The sequence below is a fragment of the Ruditapes philippinarum genome, unplaced genomic scaffold (assembly GCF_026571515.1).
Source record: "Ruditapes philippinarum isolate M1 unplaced genomic scaffold, ASM2657151v2 ctg10182_1_1_1_1, whole genome shotgun sequence".
In the NCBI taxonomy this organism is placed as follows: Eukaryota; Metazoa; Mollusca; class Bivalvia; order Venerida; family Veneridae; genus Ruditapes; species Ruditapes philippinarum.
In genome coordinates, this window is record NW_026854128.1 from 1 (window position 1) to 19,006 (window position 19,006).

At 32.0% G+C, this 19,006-nt stretch overlaps 1 protein-coding gene across 1 annotated transcript in view; it reads right to left on the reverse strand.

The window, feature by feature from the left end:
- Window positions 1-868: 868 nt before the first annotated feature.
- LOC132739038 (uncharacterized) overlaps window positions 869-19,006 on the reverse strand; it is a gene marked incomplete at its 3' end in the record, with an annotated part of 59,664 nt that continues 41,526 nt past the window's right edge. The window contains exons 58-86 of the mRNA XM_060726686.1: window positions 18,761-18,922; window positions 17,854-18,072; window positions 17,455-17,497; window positions 17,008-17,165; window positions 15,884-16,033; window positions 13,673-13,873; window positions 13,109-13,151; window positions 12,549-12,721; window positions 12,055-12,120; window positions 11,428-11,628; window positions 10,949-11,162; window positions 10,475-10,574; window positions 10,099-10,255; window positions 9,278-9,504; window positions 8,648-8,810; window positions 8,113-8,338; window positions 7,584-7,803; window positions 7,086-7,289; window positions 6,452-6,758; window positions 5,991-6,202; window positions 5,538-5,721; window positions 5,202-5,325; window positions 4,918-5,012; window positions 4,310-4,498; window positions 3,810-3,990; window positions 2,844-3,010; window positions 2,082-2,209; window positions 1,640-1,886; window positions 869-1,076 (exon numbers count right to left, since the gene is read on the reverse strand). Of these exons, the coding sequence (XP_060582669.1) occupies window positions 869-1,076; window positions 1,640-1,886; window positions 2,082-2,209; window positions 2,844-3,010; window positions 3,810-3,990; window positions 4,310-4,498; window positions 4,918-5,012; window positions 5,202-5,325; window positions 5,538-5,721; window positions 5,991-6,202; window positions 6,452-6,758; window positions 7,086-7,289; window positions 7,584-7,803; window positions 8,113-8,338; window positions 8,648-8,810; window positions 9,278-9,504; window positions 10,099-10,255; window positions 10,475-10,574; window positions 10,949-11,162; window positions 11,428-11,628; window positions 12,055-12,120; window positions 12,549-12,721; window positions 13,109-13,151; window positions 13,673-13,873; window positions 15,884-16,033; window positions 17,008-17,165; window positions 17,455-17,497; window positions 17,854-18,072; window positions 18,761-18,922 (4,969 nt within the window). The remainder of the gene's footprint in view (window positions 1,077-1,639; window positions 1,887-2,081; window positions 2,210-2,843; window positions 3,011-3,809; window positions 3,991-4,309; window positions 4,499-4,917; window positions 5,013-5,201; window positions 5,326-5,537; window positions 5,722-5,990; window positions 6,203-6,451; window positions 6,759-7,085; window positions 7,290-7,583; window positions 7,804-8,112; window positions 8,339-8,647; window positions 8,811-9,277; window positions 9,505-10,098; window positions 10,256-10,474; window positions 10,575-10,948; window positions 11,163-11,427; window positions 11,629-12,054; window positions 12,121-12,548; window positions 12,722-13,108; window positions 13,152-13,672; window positions 13,874-15,883; window positions 16,034-17,007; window positions 17,166-17,454; window positions 17,498-17,853; window positions 18,073-18,760; window positions 18,923-19,006) is intronic.

The following is a 19,006-nucleotide window of genomic DNA, read 5'->3' on the forward strand; positions in this document are numbered from 1 at the left end:
TTTTTTTTGTATGGATTTCCTCTCTTTTTAAATGTAAATGCTTTGAAAAAGTATTTTATGGTGTGTTTATTTATTTTAAAATTGTACGTTTCATTTGTGGCATTCAAAATTTAAAGTCCCCAATGAAAAAAATTTTTTATGTTATGGGGGTAACAATATTAACACATTCGTAATTTTATACAAACCGGGATAATCTCCCTCTCGTTCCATGCTTTGTTCTGCAGTGGTATTTAACTTTTTATTCCGATTCAGGGTTTTTTAAAGGGTAATTCACATAGTTCGGTCGTAAACCTTAAAAACACAAAAAATTTTTCATTAAATACTGAAATAATTATTACAAAAAAATAAGTCAAAATAGTACCAATTAAAAATCTACATTTTAGATCTCAAATAACAATGCGTATTACCTGAAATTCCAAATCTTTGCCATTGATTGACCCGTCATTAAGATGTTCTAGTAACGGCGAAGTAAGATCAACAATAAATCCGCTGGTTTCAATCTCGACGTCATTCAAAGCGCCATTCGTTGCTTTAACAGTACTCCTTATTTCATCTTTGTGGTTCAGATGAAAGTTTCGCCATCAGCGTTTTCGATGTTTTTCCAAAATTTTCAAACCAATTTTTGATTTTTGTCCACCCTTCCATCCCAATGGATAATAGTAATGATTTTTGGAAACATATATTTTTTTGCAAAATATGACTTTTTTTTAGTAATATTAAAAGAAATGATTTTAAACCCATGAGACGACATAAAAGATGGAAAAAAGCAATTTTAGGGCTGTTTGGCTAGTCTTTAAAGGGAAAACAAAAGAGTTGGGTGACATAGCATATAGTATTTACTTAAAACAAGAATTCCCTTAGTTGTTACAAAAAAAAATTTATATTAAAAAAAATTCTATTGTTTCCTTTTTCTGAAACCAGTATGTCATATTCTCGAATACCTGATTCTCTATCATAAAAATTATCCCACTGTACTTGCACTGTCGACTTGGATGAGCTAAACTCCACATCCGTCAAATTGTTTAGCGTTCCATCAACGGCTTTTCCAGCAATAGGTTTTGTCAAGTCAACGCGTACTGAAATAAATTTATTGTGTTTACCTTATAGTAATGTCAATAAAGGCCGATTCTATGACTGATATGAATTATAAAATAACCTTCATTAAGACTTAAAAATTTAGTTTTCTTTCATAGAAGCACTAATATTATTCTTTTATTTACTTTAAACAACTAAGTACATGTGCATGTATGTGCATGTTTGCTTACAAACACAGACTTATTTTTAATTCCTTGGAATATGTACAAAAGTTTCATCATATCTATTTGATAAAAGAGAAAAACAAAATGTGAGTAATTTTTTAAAATCCCACTTTATCATTAAATGTTTTCTTTAATAGTAATGAAAGCCCTTTTATTGCAATGATAAAAGGGATTTTGTTTATTGTGTTTTGTAGGTTGCTATCGGTTTCTTCTTTTCCATATGAGAAGTTCGGGGTTAAAGGTTTTTAAGGGAAAATGGGTTTATAAAAAAAAAAAATGTTCAAAATTTCTTATTTTTAATACAAAAATCCCGTGTATCATTTATAATTGACTGTATCAAAAAACAAAAACCCCAAAATTAAATTTTTAATTTAATATACCTCCATTTGATATCCCTGAAATGTTCTTTTGGTTAATGGCTCCATTATTCGCCCATACAATTGGATAATAAACATGATCATGGATCAGTGTAGAATTCTCATCCAAGTCTACACAATACGAGTGTTCGTTCTGTTTTAGAGTTTTCAACTCAGCTACATCGGTCGATCCTGGTGATGTCCCTACTCCAATTTCATAAGAGGAAATTCCGGACTCGGGGTCGTAAAAACCATACCAGTTCAAACAGATCTGTAAGCAAAAATGTCAAGGATTTATTCAACGAATAATTTAATTTTATGACTAAATTTAATTATTTAACTGAGAAGAATAGTAGATGGAAATTGCCTCCCTGTTTTGTTTCTCCTGTTTTATTTACACATTATCGATAATCTTTCTTTAAATGTTAGTATATTGTGTGTACAATTTTAAACTTTAGTGACCCACCTTTTTGGAAAACTTTGTATATTGTAAATCTTCTTTAAACAATGGACCATCGAAAACAGTTCCATTTATTGGCGGACTAGCGTCGACAATGATAGCTTGATCAGCTCTTCCGACAGAGTGTAACTCAACTGGAATTGTAAATGTATTTATCAAACAAAATATAGGCATTTCATTATTGTATTGTCTTATATTCCAAACATTTTTATATTTGTTTTTATATGAGTTAATGATTGTACACACTATTGAAAGGTTTCGCTAACTACACGAATACAAATGTATGATAGAGTTTACAAAGATAGTAGCAAAAAGGGTGTTTCCCAGTTGTATATTTTACAATTTTACAATTTTACACGAAATGTACTTAGAAATCAGAATACCAGATAAACACAAATAAACGTATAATATAGCTTATCTTAGTCGATTGATTTGCTTGCCAAACCAAGATTTTAAAAACTGATTGTGAAAATGATTAATATAGACAATTTACCTGCCGTATTAACATAACCGAATAGGAATAAAACTGGTGGAATAGGGTGGTCCTTTTACAAAAATTCTTTCAATTTTTCTATATGGTTGTATACGTAAAAATATAAGAATGTATTTCCGGAAGTAAATTTAAGAGAATCATTTGAACATAATGTTCCTTAATATAGTCCAGCAGTTGACATAATATTTTAATTTTTACGCGTGTTTGCAAATTCGTTATACAACATGATATTATTTTTAAAAAAGATGTGATAGATAAATGTATATAACGCATACCGTTATTTGTCACACGTAAACGAATCCAAGCTGGGATACCGTCAGGTATATGATGTGTATAATTAATGTATTGCGACTTTGGTCTTCTTGTCCATTTCAATAGCTCACAATTTCTCGGATTGTCTCCAATACAGAGCTCGATTGTGTCTATACCAGATTCAAAGTCCCTGCAGTACACATGACAATGTAAAGTAAATGTAATATGTAAGATTTCATTTGTATATCACGCACACTTGAAAACCATAAACTTGTGTGCACACTCGGCAATATTAGGATCTTACACGAGTTGTCATTTCTTGTAAACTTACAATAAAGAAGTCTACAAAAGTTATACAACGAGCCTGTGGCGAACCTTATTTTTTCTCTTGAACGCCGCTAATATTATGAGGTGATTTACATTCAATTTGTTGAGTACAATACTGACTTCAGCTATGTACGAGGTCAATAGAATCAGTATGGTATTCAACATTGTGCAATGGACTCTTTATTTCACATCGAAAGACGAAAACCATTCTTTAAAATCAATACTGTTTTGTATAATACTAAACATGCAGTTACTTTCGAGTACAATATGGATTTGATAATACATTTTTGTGAATCGATAATAAGTTATAGTGAAAATCAAGTTCAAATGCTGAGAGTTTATTGGCTACATTTTCAAAGGTGTGAAATGAAATTCTATATGAAATAACAAAGAATTTATACTAAGATTGTTTAACAACTTTTTAAAATGGGGATACACGGTATTTCCTTTAAATAAGATCCATCCAATTTTGGTCTTATATAACAATTTAGTGTTTCTTCTATGTTTTAATGAAACATATATTATAAAACAAATACTTTTCAAAATCAATAATTATTTTAATACTTCTTAAAATGGCTAGGTTTACGTAAAACTTTGTTTTTTTGTTTTTTTTTTAGTTTTACGTTTTCTCAAATAAAAACATATATACAAGCAAGACTTACGTTGAGTTATGTTCAGCTGATATAACATACTGCAATTCGTCATACTTGATGTCAAAGATTTCGTATACGAATGGATTTGTTATATCAATTATATACGGTACGGTATGGCAGATTGTTGTCGCAAGTGGTCCACCATATTCAACCTTATTAATCGCCCTGACAGTAACGTAGTACTTCCCAGCTAAAAAGTAACAAACAACATATTCTAAGAGATTGTTTGCATTTTTCAATTTCGAACTCAGAATAAAAATCGTTTTTTTACAGCGTGTATGTAAACTTGATAATTCTACACGTGAAAAGATAAATAGAATTATAAATACTTGTACAATTTGACGCAGGCAAGCTCTGGAAAAAAAATTATATAAGAAGTTCAATGGTATTTACAATTTGTATGCTTTTATTCACTAGTTAAAAGCATTGCGTAAGTATTATCATACGTTGTCAAATCATCATTTTCGTCATTATAACTCATGTAAGTGTATGTAATATAATACACATACATGGTAGTGGGAACGGATTATAATCGGCGGTTGCCGTCATTATCGCCATGTTTGTCCATTGTGATTCGTGCATTAAATGTTTATGTGGGTCGTGATGAGGATGGATAGAATCTTCACAAATGTGTCTTCCAACTGAAAGTGCATATGCTCGTATTCCAGTTTCGTCATCTGTTATACCGTCCCAGTTGCCTATTATACAAAAGACAAATTTAAAGTTATATATAAAGTGCAATACAAAATCTATTTAACCAATATTAAGATAAAATGCACCGATTTGAACTTATGATAGAAAGTATTGATATAGCACACAAAATGTTCTTAAAAGATATTTAAGAACAATACTTAATAATAAGTACAAAAACATTCTTTTAAAAATAGTTCACAAAATGTTACTATTTACATCACCGTAAAATAATGTAAGACATGGGTATTGCATTTGCTTTATCACATTGCAGCATGTAAAAAAAGGAATGAGTTAATACGAAGATAATTTCTGCTTAAACGATAAATTATCTTCAATGTAAAGTATTAGTTACTTGAATTTTTTGCATTCAATGGACATTATTTTTCCGGAATATCTAATATTAAAGTATCATAATATTACTTACCAGCGATGTAATTATTACTTCTGGTATATTTCAGATCAAGCACCGGTTTGTCGCCATTAAAAACCGTTCTTGAGCCCTCTCCGTCAATAATGGTCCTGGAAAAGTGGAAACGTGTTAAATGCTAATAACGAAGCCTTTTAATACGGGTTATAAGTCAGTCTTTGTATAACAATACAGTTAAGGGTAGATATTATATTTAGTTTTTAATGATGAATTGAAATCATACATTGTATATTATTCAATGGATGATTGAGATATTTAATGTTTAATAGTATATACAATACCTGTGATTTAGCCTCTTGGAATATATACCAATACAGTATCGATTAAGATCTGGGCGGTCTGGGGGTATCAGTGAAAGGCAATCATCTATGGTCAAGGCATCTTTCGAAGAATTTACGATAGGCCCTATAAAATCACATAAACAAGTTTCAATAAACTGTGGTGGCAAGACTAGATGATTACTCTCCGGGATATTTCGATAAAATGAAACTGGAATACTTTAGGCACATACATATACGATTCATCTAAACTTAGTACAATGCTATTATCAGTTGAAGTAAAGAAATATATCTCGATATTTTTAAGTAAAGTGTATGTTCTGAATAAGTATATCATACCAGGTTCTGGGCATGTGTAGTCTGTCAGTATTCCAGCACTTGGAATAATTGACCTGTAGCCTAGAACGTTCTTGAGGTCAATGTTCACATAATGTAATCGATTGTGTCGCATATCAAGGTTAAAACTGTTGACCTCGACAGTGTGACCACTTGCCAGCCGTTCAAAATGACAGAAGAGACCGGACTGCAAAAACAAAATATGTTAAATAACGAAATATAAGTGCAGCTGATTATTGATGCATTTGTTTTACCTATTTTAGTAATGAGGCAAATGATACTACATAGCATGATTTTGTAATGATAAAAACTAGTATTTATTGAATATTTGAATAAGTTATACAAACATTTTAAGGACTCTCCGAGAATGTTTAGTAACAAATGAGCATGACATATGACAATAAGCAATATGATTAAACATATCTATTTATTTGCTACGAAATTTAATGTCTTTACCTGTGCCAGAGTGTCATCAAATTGTCTGACTGACCGAAGCAATTCACATGTTCCACTAGGGCCATAATCATAATTGAAACTAACACAGTGTCCAAGTGCTAGACAGGATTGTGCACAAGCAGTTGCTGTCGATACTTTATGTTTTGTTGAGATAGCAGGTGATACAAATTTTCCATCTTCTAAGTCGGAAAACTGTTTTAAAGGATCACCACCTATAAATAAATCAACATTTCGTTTTGATACAAAATGAGCGTTTCTTGCAAATTGAGAAGCTAAAACCACGTTTTATACCAGCAACATCAGATTTGTATTAACATATTATAAAATGTTAACTCAAGTGTCTAGTGTTACACAAAATACTGTTTTTCAGTCACTTGTATAGAGAATGTTTACCTAACAAATTGTAAATGCTGTATTTTAATAAATCGGTATTTACTACAATTGTAGGTTACGTCACGCACCTGAAGGGACATGTGGTCGTTCGTGAAGATTTCGCTGTGTCCACGGAATTATCTGATCCCCGTAACTCCCTTTACCGTATCCGACACCTGTGTACGCTTCAGTGATAAGGGAGTCGTCGTGAACTAACACTGATGCCTTAATTACATTCGGATTGCTCGTTGACAGGAATGCTGGTGAAATTCTCGCGGTAGGCTCTGTAGTATCGTAAGTTGTAAGCATGCATGTTACTCCTGCTCTAGTGCCAGCACTATTTTCAGCATTAACCGTGTAATACAATGGCTCTCCGGACGGATATTCGTCTGCCGCCTGTTATGAGAATCAAATTGATATAAAATTAGTTATTCTCTTATTATCAAATTGTTAAAACTATACATTCTCTGTACTGTGATTTGTTGTGATCTTGGATATCTACATAAAAAATGAATATACAAAATAATTCCAGTTAGACCAAACGGATGTCAATATACCTTTAGGAGACGTTAAACGATTTTGCTATTATTTTGTAAATGCATATTTTAGAATTTAATTATTGATTCATGTTAATGTCGTTTCATGGTGTTAAGTGAACTTGCATATAAGCTCTAATTACATTCTCCGAGTTTAAAATGAATAAGAAAGGTTAAGAAGCCTTACTGTTGCTAAGACAGTTGATGATCCACCAAGCTGACGGTTGTTTACAACGTTACTTCCGGCAGGGAATGTTCCTACGTCTAGGAAAAACTTAACGTTACTTCTGTCATCTGCTGCTGATACAGATATCTCAAATGCTGGCTCGGTGTAATCTCTGTTCTTTATCTGGCTTATGTCACACGTAGAGGTTGACCTTTTCCCGCGATTCTACGAGAAAAAGAAGTTTTAAAGATAATTAGATCAGTAAAAATGAAATATCAGGAAATGGTGAATTCGGTAGATATCATTTTACCAATATCCATATCATATTGATAGTAACAGTTATTACTTTTAGATATAATTTCCTTGCAGTGTTGCTAGAAATTGATCATTTGCGATTCAAAATCATCAAAGGGCCAACAGTTTTACATGCCGTGTATTACAAACCTTACAGAAATTCAAAGAATATCTAATCCATGCTTAAATATATAAATGACAATGTATGTGACATGCTATACTTACCCCTTTCTTGTTTACTACAGGTGCAAACTGTGGTGGTGATTCATCTGGTTCCTTCGTTGAAACGTCGATCATATTCTTTCTTATAGTTGCGGTTGAATATTCCCAAATATTTTTACTGAACAACGTCTTTTTAATTTTCGCAAATAACAGATTCACTTCAAGCGTTACTAGACCAATTAAACGAAGTCTAACTGGAGTAAGTTCCAAATCCATTTTCAATCTACAACAAATAAGATCAAGTTTTGATTAGAAAAACACAATTAATATACTTAATAGTTTAAATACACCCTTATAAATGTTTAAATGATGCCCTTCAACGACGGAAAATGTAAACTTCAGTGCATTTGCACATTCATATTATTTTCAATCGATAATAAAGATTTCGTACATATAAATACGGCGTTTTTCGACATGGTGTTATATGCAAAAATGTATTGATGGATATTATGATACACATTATAAGAATACAAAACAGTTATATAGGTTAGATAAAACCAAATAGATATGGAACATCTCGATTATTACTCACGTGACATCCAATGGGAATTTTGAAAATCCAATTTCAGCACGAGTAGGAAACCTAAGGTCCATGATATCTCCTTCCAGCCGAAGCTTGCCATAGAGTAAGAAACCTACACCAACTTCTCCCCAACAGGTCAAGCCTCCATAAGGTACGACAGTTGCTCCGGCTGTTTGAGCAATAAGTTTTCCTTCCCATCCAAGACTCAATCCGTAATAGCCTCCAGCCCCAAATGCTTCAATTTATTAATATAATGACAATTTCTTCAAAGTATGAGACTGAAACTTATATACCATTTATCAAGTAGAAAGATTTTATTTTGTTATATTACATGCATTATTAGCATAGCAAAATAGGTTAGTATAAGATTTGTTTTACTGATATTGCAAAATATACATCGTGGTTGATATCGTCGTTTAGAAGAATTGTACTCATATATCGTACCATTCTATTTCGTATTTTTTAAAATATTTTCATATCCGTTGAATTAATATTATATTCAACTTTTATTTTAGTTTGTTAATTATGCAAAACATATGCTTACAAAATGTCACCGATATGAAACCTCCAATGTAAAATATTTGATCGAATTCAAAGAAATTTATATTCTTCCTCGGTATAGCAAATTGTCCAGTCAATGAGATGTCAAATGATTTGAAAGGATTGCCAAGGCCTCCAGAAAATATCTTTTCTACAACTTCCGAATACTAAAATGGACAAACGTCATAGAAAACTCATAACAGTTTCATAGAAAATATTTGTCAATAAATAAGGAGAACATAGTATTTCATGTAATGTGGTTACTATAGCAACGGATTTGAAGAAGGGCAGACACCTAGTGCTTAATTGTAAGGCGTCTGCCTCTCAACCCAGAGATCATGGGCTCGAGCCCTACTCGGATCACGATAATGTTTCTTCACATGACATCAGTACTAGTTGCGAAAAAAACTTTCGCGATCGAGCTTAAAGCAATATGTTTAAACTAACTAAACCAATATCTTGATTTTAATTTGTAATAAAGACGATCGCGACTAGTCTACTTTTATTGAAATGTAATTTATTTTGACGTTAATTTATTGGCGATTTGATGAAACAAAAAACATATATGCTCTTAATGGAAATTGGTAAAAGTTGATAAAAAATATCTATTTTAAAAGCCATTTTGCAATCTTACCAAGGCTTTAGCAAGATCTATAAAATCATGGACTAGTTTCCCAATCATCGTTGGATCGACTTTATTGGTTTCGAGCATTGCTTCTAAATCACCGATAGTCATATTTGCAAGCTCTGCTCCGAGTAGGTCCGTCCCTTTCTTTGAAAGTCCCTTTCCGACAACAAACAACTGATCAGCACGGGTAACGATGTCATTTACTTTTCCGATCATATCCACAATTTTATCGGCTGTTTATGAACAAAGAAAAACACAACTTTGTAACATTAATTTTCTTTTCACAAATGTATATATAGGTAGACTGTTACATCCCACATAATATATTACATCCCACATAATATAATTATACGTAATACATGAGATAACTCCTTTAAACTCTTCTACATCATATAAACAAATATAAGAAATACATGTAGCTTCTTCGTCTGGTGCTATAATTAGGGAATGACCAGACTGGTGTTAATGTAATTTAGCTACAGTTACACATTTTATATTTCCACCAATATATTTTACTTGATTACTTCAGTCTTGAACTTAGATTTAATAGTATACTTATAATCTCATTAAATTTAGCCCTTTTTACATTTCATAGGACATAGGATTAAGCAACTATCTGTAATCATATTTTGAATGACACTTGATGTTAAGTTATACTTTAAGAATAAGCATAATAAGAATATTTTCTTAATTTCTAAAGTAAGGATGATATTTTCTTTATACATTTAATAATTGATTGTGCTATGAACTACAATAAATGTCAGATATAACACAAAACTAAAACTATTTCAAAGAAAACTTTTATTAATGAAAAAATGCTTTCTTACCGCCCTTAATATCTACTTTGACATAGCCTTCTGATTTTCTGTGTTTCAAGTTTTGCGGGTTATGCTCTCCTAATGCCTTTACAGTAGCTGCATAGCCCGTGCTAGCATCTGAGTCACTTAATTCTTCGCCTTCCCATACTTGAGCTTTTTGGTCATTCTTGAAGTTAAAGAAGAATCTACCTTATGTATCATAATCATGCAGCTTCTCTAATGAAAAATAATTGATAAACCAAGCCAATTTCTTATTCTATTTTTTCTAAGACAAGGGGATCAAAATTGTACCTTCTGACATGACAGCTAGTTAATTAGTTAGTAAGTAAAATAAAAATAAATGTTAACAATAGAAAATAGATGAGCACAGTATTTTCATTTATACCTGGTATTTGATAGCATCGTTAATGAATTGCTGTATATCTTCTTGCGATGTCCCTTGGCTCAATAAAATAGTCACTGCTTCTTTTATGTCCATTCCAAGACTGTCAAATAGAATGAATTCACTTATTTCACAGTTTTCTGCGAAACCCAACTTGCTTATACTCGTGTTATATTTTTGAGGGGAATGAATTGTGAAGCTTAGGACTATTGTCCCGCATGTTTTGTTTAAAATCAATAAATTCTAAATGGTGAATTGCCTTGCGTTGATCAAATTATTACATTGAATGTATCAAATAAGAAACATTTAGGACATTACGCACAATATTGCGACAATTAAGCGTAGCGTCAAAATGTCTCTTTTAGCTGTAAGTTAATGACATAATATAAAACATAAACTGTTTGTGTATATAAACATTATCATTCTTATGGAGAACAAGTAACAGCAAAGGATAAATGACATAAGTAGAATACTAACGTAACAACATCTTGGACGGCTTGACGTCGTCGTCGTCTGCCAGCAGCTGCGCATGTTAATTTCTGCGCCATTCGGAAGTTGAGCTGACAGTCGTATGAATTTTGAGTGCCTGTACATACTGTTATGGTAACTGATACGTCGTAGCTTACGGATGCTGTATTGGTTACATTCATGTCAATGAAGATTGCATCAGCTATATCCTCGTGTATAGGACCTGTACAAATGGTACATAAACACGTGGTTTAAGAATAATTGACTTGATTGTCTTCATAAGAAAACAGGTCATGTATATTTTCAAACAATTTTTATCCTCGTTTATAGGACCTGTGCAAACGGTACATAAAACACGTGGTTTAAGAAAAATTGACTTGACTTTTCTGTTGTAAAAACAGGTCATGTATATTTTCAAACAACTGATTTATAATGCAAATTTTATTGAGTTATCATTATATTGATAAACAGTTACAATAAACACTTACTGCTTAGTTCTGTAATAGGTCTAATCCATTTCTTGTTTTCAATTCCATATTGAAACTTGTCATCGGCACAAACACGTTGAAATTCTAGCATAACATTTCGTTTACCCTCACTGAAATAAAATTCCGTACAGCACTGAATTCCTGAGCAATCTAGGGACCAAGCACAAATGTTCTGAAGCTCGCCTGGTAAAGGACTACATGCTGAAAGAAAATAGTATAATGTTATTTACTTACCTAAAATAACATAAGTAAAGGTTTTATAACAGCAAAACATTCATCAATCAAAAGGAATTGTCCTATATAACTATTCTATATTAATCAAATGTATGAATGTGTAAATAAATTGATATGCTAATATATATCCCGTTATCCAAAGGACTTGGACAACAGGTCATATGAAAATGATTCTTGTTCATTTATTGATATAATTATTTTAGTTTTTAAATTACTAGTACTCACTTCGTAACTGTCCTTTTAACTTGACATACACTATAAATATCTGGTTTAAATGTTTAAAAGATTTATTTATTAGTTATATGATATCAACTTCCTTTAGTGTTTGTCAGATATTAATTATAATGATATATGTTACAATTTTAAGATAATAAATAGCATGAGCATGCGTACTACTTGTAGATGCGGTTAAGTTTTCAGCTGTGCATATCGGCTGTTTCCAGAAGTCATGAGTTATTCCTGTAAAATAAATTGTATTTTACATACGTTAGAAATAATAATGTGAGCTTCCGTCACTTTGAAAAATGGCCTTTAATAAAGCTTTGTTTTTTGCATACATAAGCAACAAAATTGTTTAAATGAAACACCCATCTGACATCAATAAAGTTGCTTGCATGACGTAATTTTGTTTGTCAGTATCTTAATGACATCATACTTGAGTTGCTGTAATTTTGGAACGCTTAAGATATTTAATTTAGTATAATTGATATGATAGCTACAGTAATGCACAGTATTTTTGGAATCACCGCTCACATGGGGTCGTATTTTTAACTACATGTATGACAAAAACGATGCAAGAAACTCTAAAATAAAAGAATAATCTGTAAATTACTGCATAATCCTTCGTACTTAACATCAGGTATAATTTAGGAAACTTAAGGTTATACCATAAAATGGTTGACGTGTATCATTCTTGGTGACGTTTACGCACGTGGGATAAGGTATACGGATGTCTTTAGCAACGATGAACGGTGAGTGTTTACACGTTGTCTCATAGCATTGATGAAGCGTTATATCTAGGTCAAACTCGCGCTGTGACTGCACGTTTGTCACCATATACCTATAATTAAATTGCAATCAATTAGTCAATTAGAGAATTAGTGAGCAAAATATCTTTTCAGACTTGGTTAACAAATTAAGATAAGTTTTTCAAATTTAAATATATAACAAATTGATAAGCATGTAAAACTTAGCCCGCGCAGTAACCATACATTTAAACGCAATACATTTATAAAAAATATCGGATCTTAAAAACTTCAAAATAAATCGAGCACATATCATTTAATAATTCAAATATAGTGATTCACAACTTTTTATCAACCTTTGCAATCGGTTTTGCTTTCAAGAAAATAGCGCCCATGAAATTTCTTTTTTCAAACACAAATTAATATGGAAATAAAACATTTATTTCTCATGAATACAATTACATAGGAAATATGACACTCACTCTGTGCGCCAGATACCTTTAGTCGACAATAAATGCAATGTTCCTGAAAAAAAAATATGTTCAATATAACATTTTCAATATTTTACATGAATGTCTATTGCTTGTAAGCTGCTAAATGAAGCTGGTTAGAGAAATCAGTCTATATTTCAACACATTTATTAACAGGTGTTAAGATTTAATAGTGGATACAGATGTTTACGCTGGTTTCACATACTCACAAACATATCCGGAGAGTTCTTTAACAAAATCCGCCTCTGCGTACTGACTTATTCATGTATGTAATTATACATGTATGTAAGGAAACAGAGTAAAACAATTTAAGACCAATATGATAAAGTAAGTTTGATCGATTATACACATGAGCCGCCATCTGCATAATCGGAAATTCACAAGCGTACTTTCAACTTTGGTACATTGCTTTGATTCTGGTGGATATACGAACAGATACTGACTACAGTCATATTTTTATAACTTTACATCTTTATCAATGGTAATTTTTTTTCAGACTAGATACAACTCTCATTATTCCTTTGGATGAAATAGAAAATTATCCATTTTTCATACCCCATTCATAACCAAGCAAAGCATATTGTTGTTGTATATTTTCCAGATTCATCTCCATTCGGTAATTGCACGGGTCTAGGGTAAAGTTCATCCACAAATTTCTTCCAAGGACTTTTGACTCAATACAACAATCGTAGCTCTCTTTATCTTTTGTAGCTATACAAGAAGCATTCGGCTCATAGTGAATGACTTCAAGACCATCTGAAAAAAGTAGCACAGTATTGACTAAATCACATAGATATATTAAAGTGAATTGGTCTATCATGTACTGTCTGTAATACAAAGAATAATTACGTTGATAGTATTTTAGTATTAGACACAACAACAAACCACATACTAGTACAAGTTATTCAAGGAAGTTGTTGGTGTGAGATACATGATCAGATATTGCATTTATTTATATAGCAGATAATGAAATGTTCTGGAACAAAATTTTACAATTCATCTTACAATACTGCAGGTTTATATAATATACGGACTGCTGTCAATTTATGAAGAAATCTCACTTTCTTTTTCTAAAAAGGTGCTTACTGTATTATAAAAACGTTATACATATTTCTGACAGGTTATATGGTCGTATACATGGTCGTATATAAACGGTTGTTTTCAGCGTAACCGTTTATATAGGGCCATATAACATGTCAGAAAATCATCATAACGAATGATATAAATGTTCATTCCAAATCAAATTAAAAGAACCTCATCAACATTTTCTTCAAGCAGCATTTCATAAGTTTACATTATTGTCAGATTTTCCGAGACTGTGCTCCGCCATTATGACTTTGCAGAGACTATACAAAATATGACTAAAATAAAATTATTTGCAAATATTATACATGTACCTCATTTGCAAAGCCCTTCTATATTTAATTTAATGTCATCCAGTCCATAAACTGCATACAGACCGCCTTCCCAGTCCATAATTCTTATATGAACCCGATTACGTCATATTAAATATAGAATGGCTTATGCAAATGAACTATAATACTTTATTTTGTTGTAAAATGATTCATATTACTGAATTTATTGGTATGTTTCATATAAATTTATTACATGTTGACCAAAAGTCATGATTTGTCTTTATTTTATTATAAATTTTATTTAATATACAGTTTGTGCAATTTGTGAAGTCCGGGTTTTTTGCCTCGTAACATTACACATTTAATTTGATTAACAAGAATGGAATACATGTATTAAAAGAAGAGCATGATTTTTGTTGCATCGAAAAATGCGACTAGGGTTTGAGATATTTCACACACTGAACTGCGCTAAGGGCCATATACCTTCCTCAGTCTGACCAACTAATCCGTAAACTTGTGCATTGCCCTCAAGGCCACATTTTATTTGTTAAATATGCTAAAATAAGATGAACTGACAATAAGATGGAAACTGAGACCAATAAACAAAATATATGTATGTTACATAATTTATTTCATACTCTAACATCATATTATTTATCAGCCTGTTGCGGTTTGGTATATCGGTTAAATGTCTTATACTTACGTCGTTAACGCATTTTATCCTGTGTGGTCAAAATGTCGTACCGCCCAATATAAAATTGTTCCGTTGGAAATATATAAGATGGTCACGTGATGGTGCAATTCAAAAGAAACCCTTTAAAGTGGTACATAAGATTTCGAATGAATATGTGTGGTTAAAACACAACACTTTCGCTGCAATGTTGTAAAAAAGCAGCACGCCTCAAAAAGATAATCTATAGAAATATACAATTGTACTAATACTTCAAAGTCCCTTTACATAAAAATAAAGTACGTTATTGAAATAGAAATATCGTCTGAAAACGTTAAACGTGCATATTTTGACACCTGATCTCCCTAAACAGACAATTTTGTTTGGTTTTTTTTTTTTTGTTGTTTTTGTTTGTTTTTTTTGTTTGTTTTTTTTTTTGTTGGGGGTGGCGTTTGGGGGGGGAGGGGTGGCGTTTGGGTAGGGTGGCGTTGAGATATACCTTCTTCAAAAATAATTTAGGAATTCTTTCATTTGGGTTGTTTTGATACGTAACTATGTTGAATAAATTATATTTTATATTTTTATAGGGCCTTGAGTTCTACACGTTTTAATGTTGATTTTGTCGACTTTCTGTCTTGAATTAACTGGTCAATATAAATTGATTTTCGCATTCGACGCTACCATCTGGAAGCGTGCAGCTTTTAGATAATCTAATAATTCATAATATGAAATGTAAAATACCTCCTGTTACATTAGCTTTTATTTCACACGGTTCCTTCAGAAGAAAATGATTCAAGCCCATTTGTTGCATCAGTTCATCTTTTTGTTTGTCTGTCAGTACAGCATCTGGTGGCAATGAATTGTTAGATTTCCAGCTATCTAATGAGAAGCCTGTAAAACCGTCCCAAAATAATTAGGCATTTCTAGGTGTAAATTGCTATTGAGGTAAAAAGCAATAATGAATGTAAACTTGATTTATTTTATTCAAGACTTTCTAATACCGTGTAGAGTTATTTCAGTGCTAGTACTTTCGGAAATTTTCATGATCATACTTTAAACTAGTAGGTGTCCATGGTAAAGTGTTTAAGGCATTTGACTTCAAATATCTTGCCCTCACCGCTGTTGGTTCGAATCCCGCCAGGGACATTGTATTTCCATGGTGGAACTATTTCCCACTTAAAAAACGTGGGTGGCTATATAAATTTTGCGCTGGCCTGCAAAAATTTGCAGGGATAGGCACGGGGGTCACCTTCACCTAAAAAAGGGGAAATCGAAAATTAACCCTTATTTTGAGGGTAGACTTAAAACGGGGTTTTAAAAGTTTTCAAGCGTTTCCAGTAAACATCAAACCACCTATAAAAAACAAAATTAAGGTATGGGCATAATTCCCTTTTCAGCTTTGCGTCAAGGTTTTTTTTGAACAAAAAACAATAAATATTTTAAAAGGGGTTGGGTCTGAAACCGGGGATTCCCCCAGGGATATCAAGAGGTAATAGACTATTTCAAGGCAGATAATTCGAAAACGTGGTCGGTAACTCACTTTTTTCTTTTCACTTTAAATGTTTCTGATATAACATTCTATGAACATGTAACGTTTACATAGATAGTATTATACAGTTTTCAATCTGCTAAATGTCTATATGTAACTTTAGCATACGCCTTTTAGATAAATATATTGAAACTTCCCAACATTGAAGCAAGAGATAATCTTTACACGCCCGAATGAACAAGAATTCAGACAAAAGCGGGCATCAACCTTAAACTGGATTAAACATTAAGTAGACGTTTGCCACTGTTTATAACATTTCAGGTCAATTACCATTACTAATTTTAAATTTGTAGGTGTCCATTAACTGATAAATTACCTGGTATTTGAAAGGTTGGGTTAAATTCACATTTTCGTTTAACAACGTGATTTCGCAGTATTTCAATGTCACGGTTGCATTCGAATGCACTTTCCATACACACTTTGAATCGTAAGTTGATCGTGTACTCATTTTCCGTGCTGTCGTCAATCATAAACCTGTAGTATGAAATAAAACTGTGCTAGTATACATACAACAAATATTTCGGATACAACAGTGTATATATTTGTTTCGCAAATACCTTTCTTCTCTCATTTCCATTTATTAATTTATTGACAAATTCAAATTAAGTGCATGGAATTCAAACTACAGCCACTGCTAAAAACGTGGAAAAGTTTAAAATTCACTTGATAAATCATTTGTTCACATAGCTATATAGTAAATGACAAATATTTGTAAAACAAACTAGTGGAGCATATTGGGCTGGAATAAAAATGGATTACTTACTCCACGCGTAGGAAGCCATTCAGACTCATCGTTAAGTAATGACCTGTAATCAAAGATATGACATTTCATATTATATAGAAATTACTATATGTATATAACTCATTCCCGTAAACAAAGATAAAAAACTAACTATTGAGACTCGTGATCGAACAACATCGTTCAAAGAACGCAAGCATTTATAAAATAAATCTTAGAAACGCCCAAAACGTAGTCCAGATCGCCCGGAACGTAATATATCGCAGTTTTTGCCACAAACGCAACAAGAGCTTCGCAAATGTAATCAATGCATATATAAATCTTAATTAATATGGGCTTAACATGAAATTTATTTACAAAATAAAATAATATAAAAGATGTGTTAAGTTATCGTTAAACGTCTGTTAGGGAGTAAGAATTTACCAGTCGCTGCATCCTTCAGTGGTATTTCGTGATGAAGTTTTTCTATTCCGACAGTAAGCTTGAGCTCACAAGGATCAAAGAGAAATTGGTACTCAAATGTATGTTGAATTTCGTCGACATGGAAGCAACAATTCAGATCTGAACAAGATGTTTGTAAATTGCACGATATTCGCGTGTCCGCGTCAGTTATGTTGAGTAAAGTTACGTTATCAGCACAATCTGAAATGCAAAATAATAAATAAAGTGCTCAAAAACAGCATATCCTCAAAGGCATTTGTATTACTTGGATATATCACCCAAATGAATCTGATTTATTAATCATATACTCCGACTGAAATAATAAGCTTAAATAATACGCCTTGTAAACACTACACAATCCATAGTTAATCACAACAAAAAAAAGCTCAGTTAATACAAAAGTGTATGAATTAGAAAGAAAATAACATGTAACAGATATTTCTAAAACAATTATAAGACAGCGCATTCCTTCATTTGAGGGGAAAAAAAAGAAACGTTCTTAGATTAACAAAAACCATATGTATATACGACTTATGCTACTTTATTTATTTATTTATTTATCCATTTATATATTCATTTACTTTCATTTATTTATGTTTGCTTGTTCCATAATGATAAGTATATGTCCGTGTTACTTATGTAGCAACGGACACATGCTATGTTTTATAGATAAGTGCTTATTCTCTGAAACATGCTTTGGAAATAAAAATCTTCCGGGGCTCTCATTTAAATGAAAGTATTTCTTTAACGGTCATTAAATGATAGTTTTGCAGATCGGAGCATGCAACTGCACAACATTCTTCCTAAGAACTGAATTGGAAGATTCAAGAATATTTTCCTGCTGAACGATACATATTTATTGAAGAAATAAAAGGAATAAGCGAATTACCTGAATTCCAACCATACGAATCATTGTACGGCATCACAACGCACTCACTGTCCTTCAAGAACTGACTTATTCCAAGGTCGCGATGAAGGACCTTTCTTGCATATGCCGGTAGTTTAGTGGCGTTCATATTCCTATGTGATGCCCATTCCGTCAATGAAAATTCTGTACGAGTCAAACATGCAAAATTAAAAATTTGGTACAGGCGATTCTACTGTAGAATCGGTCTTACATAGTTTTTAAAATCAT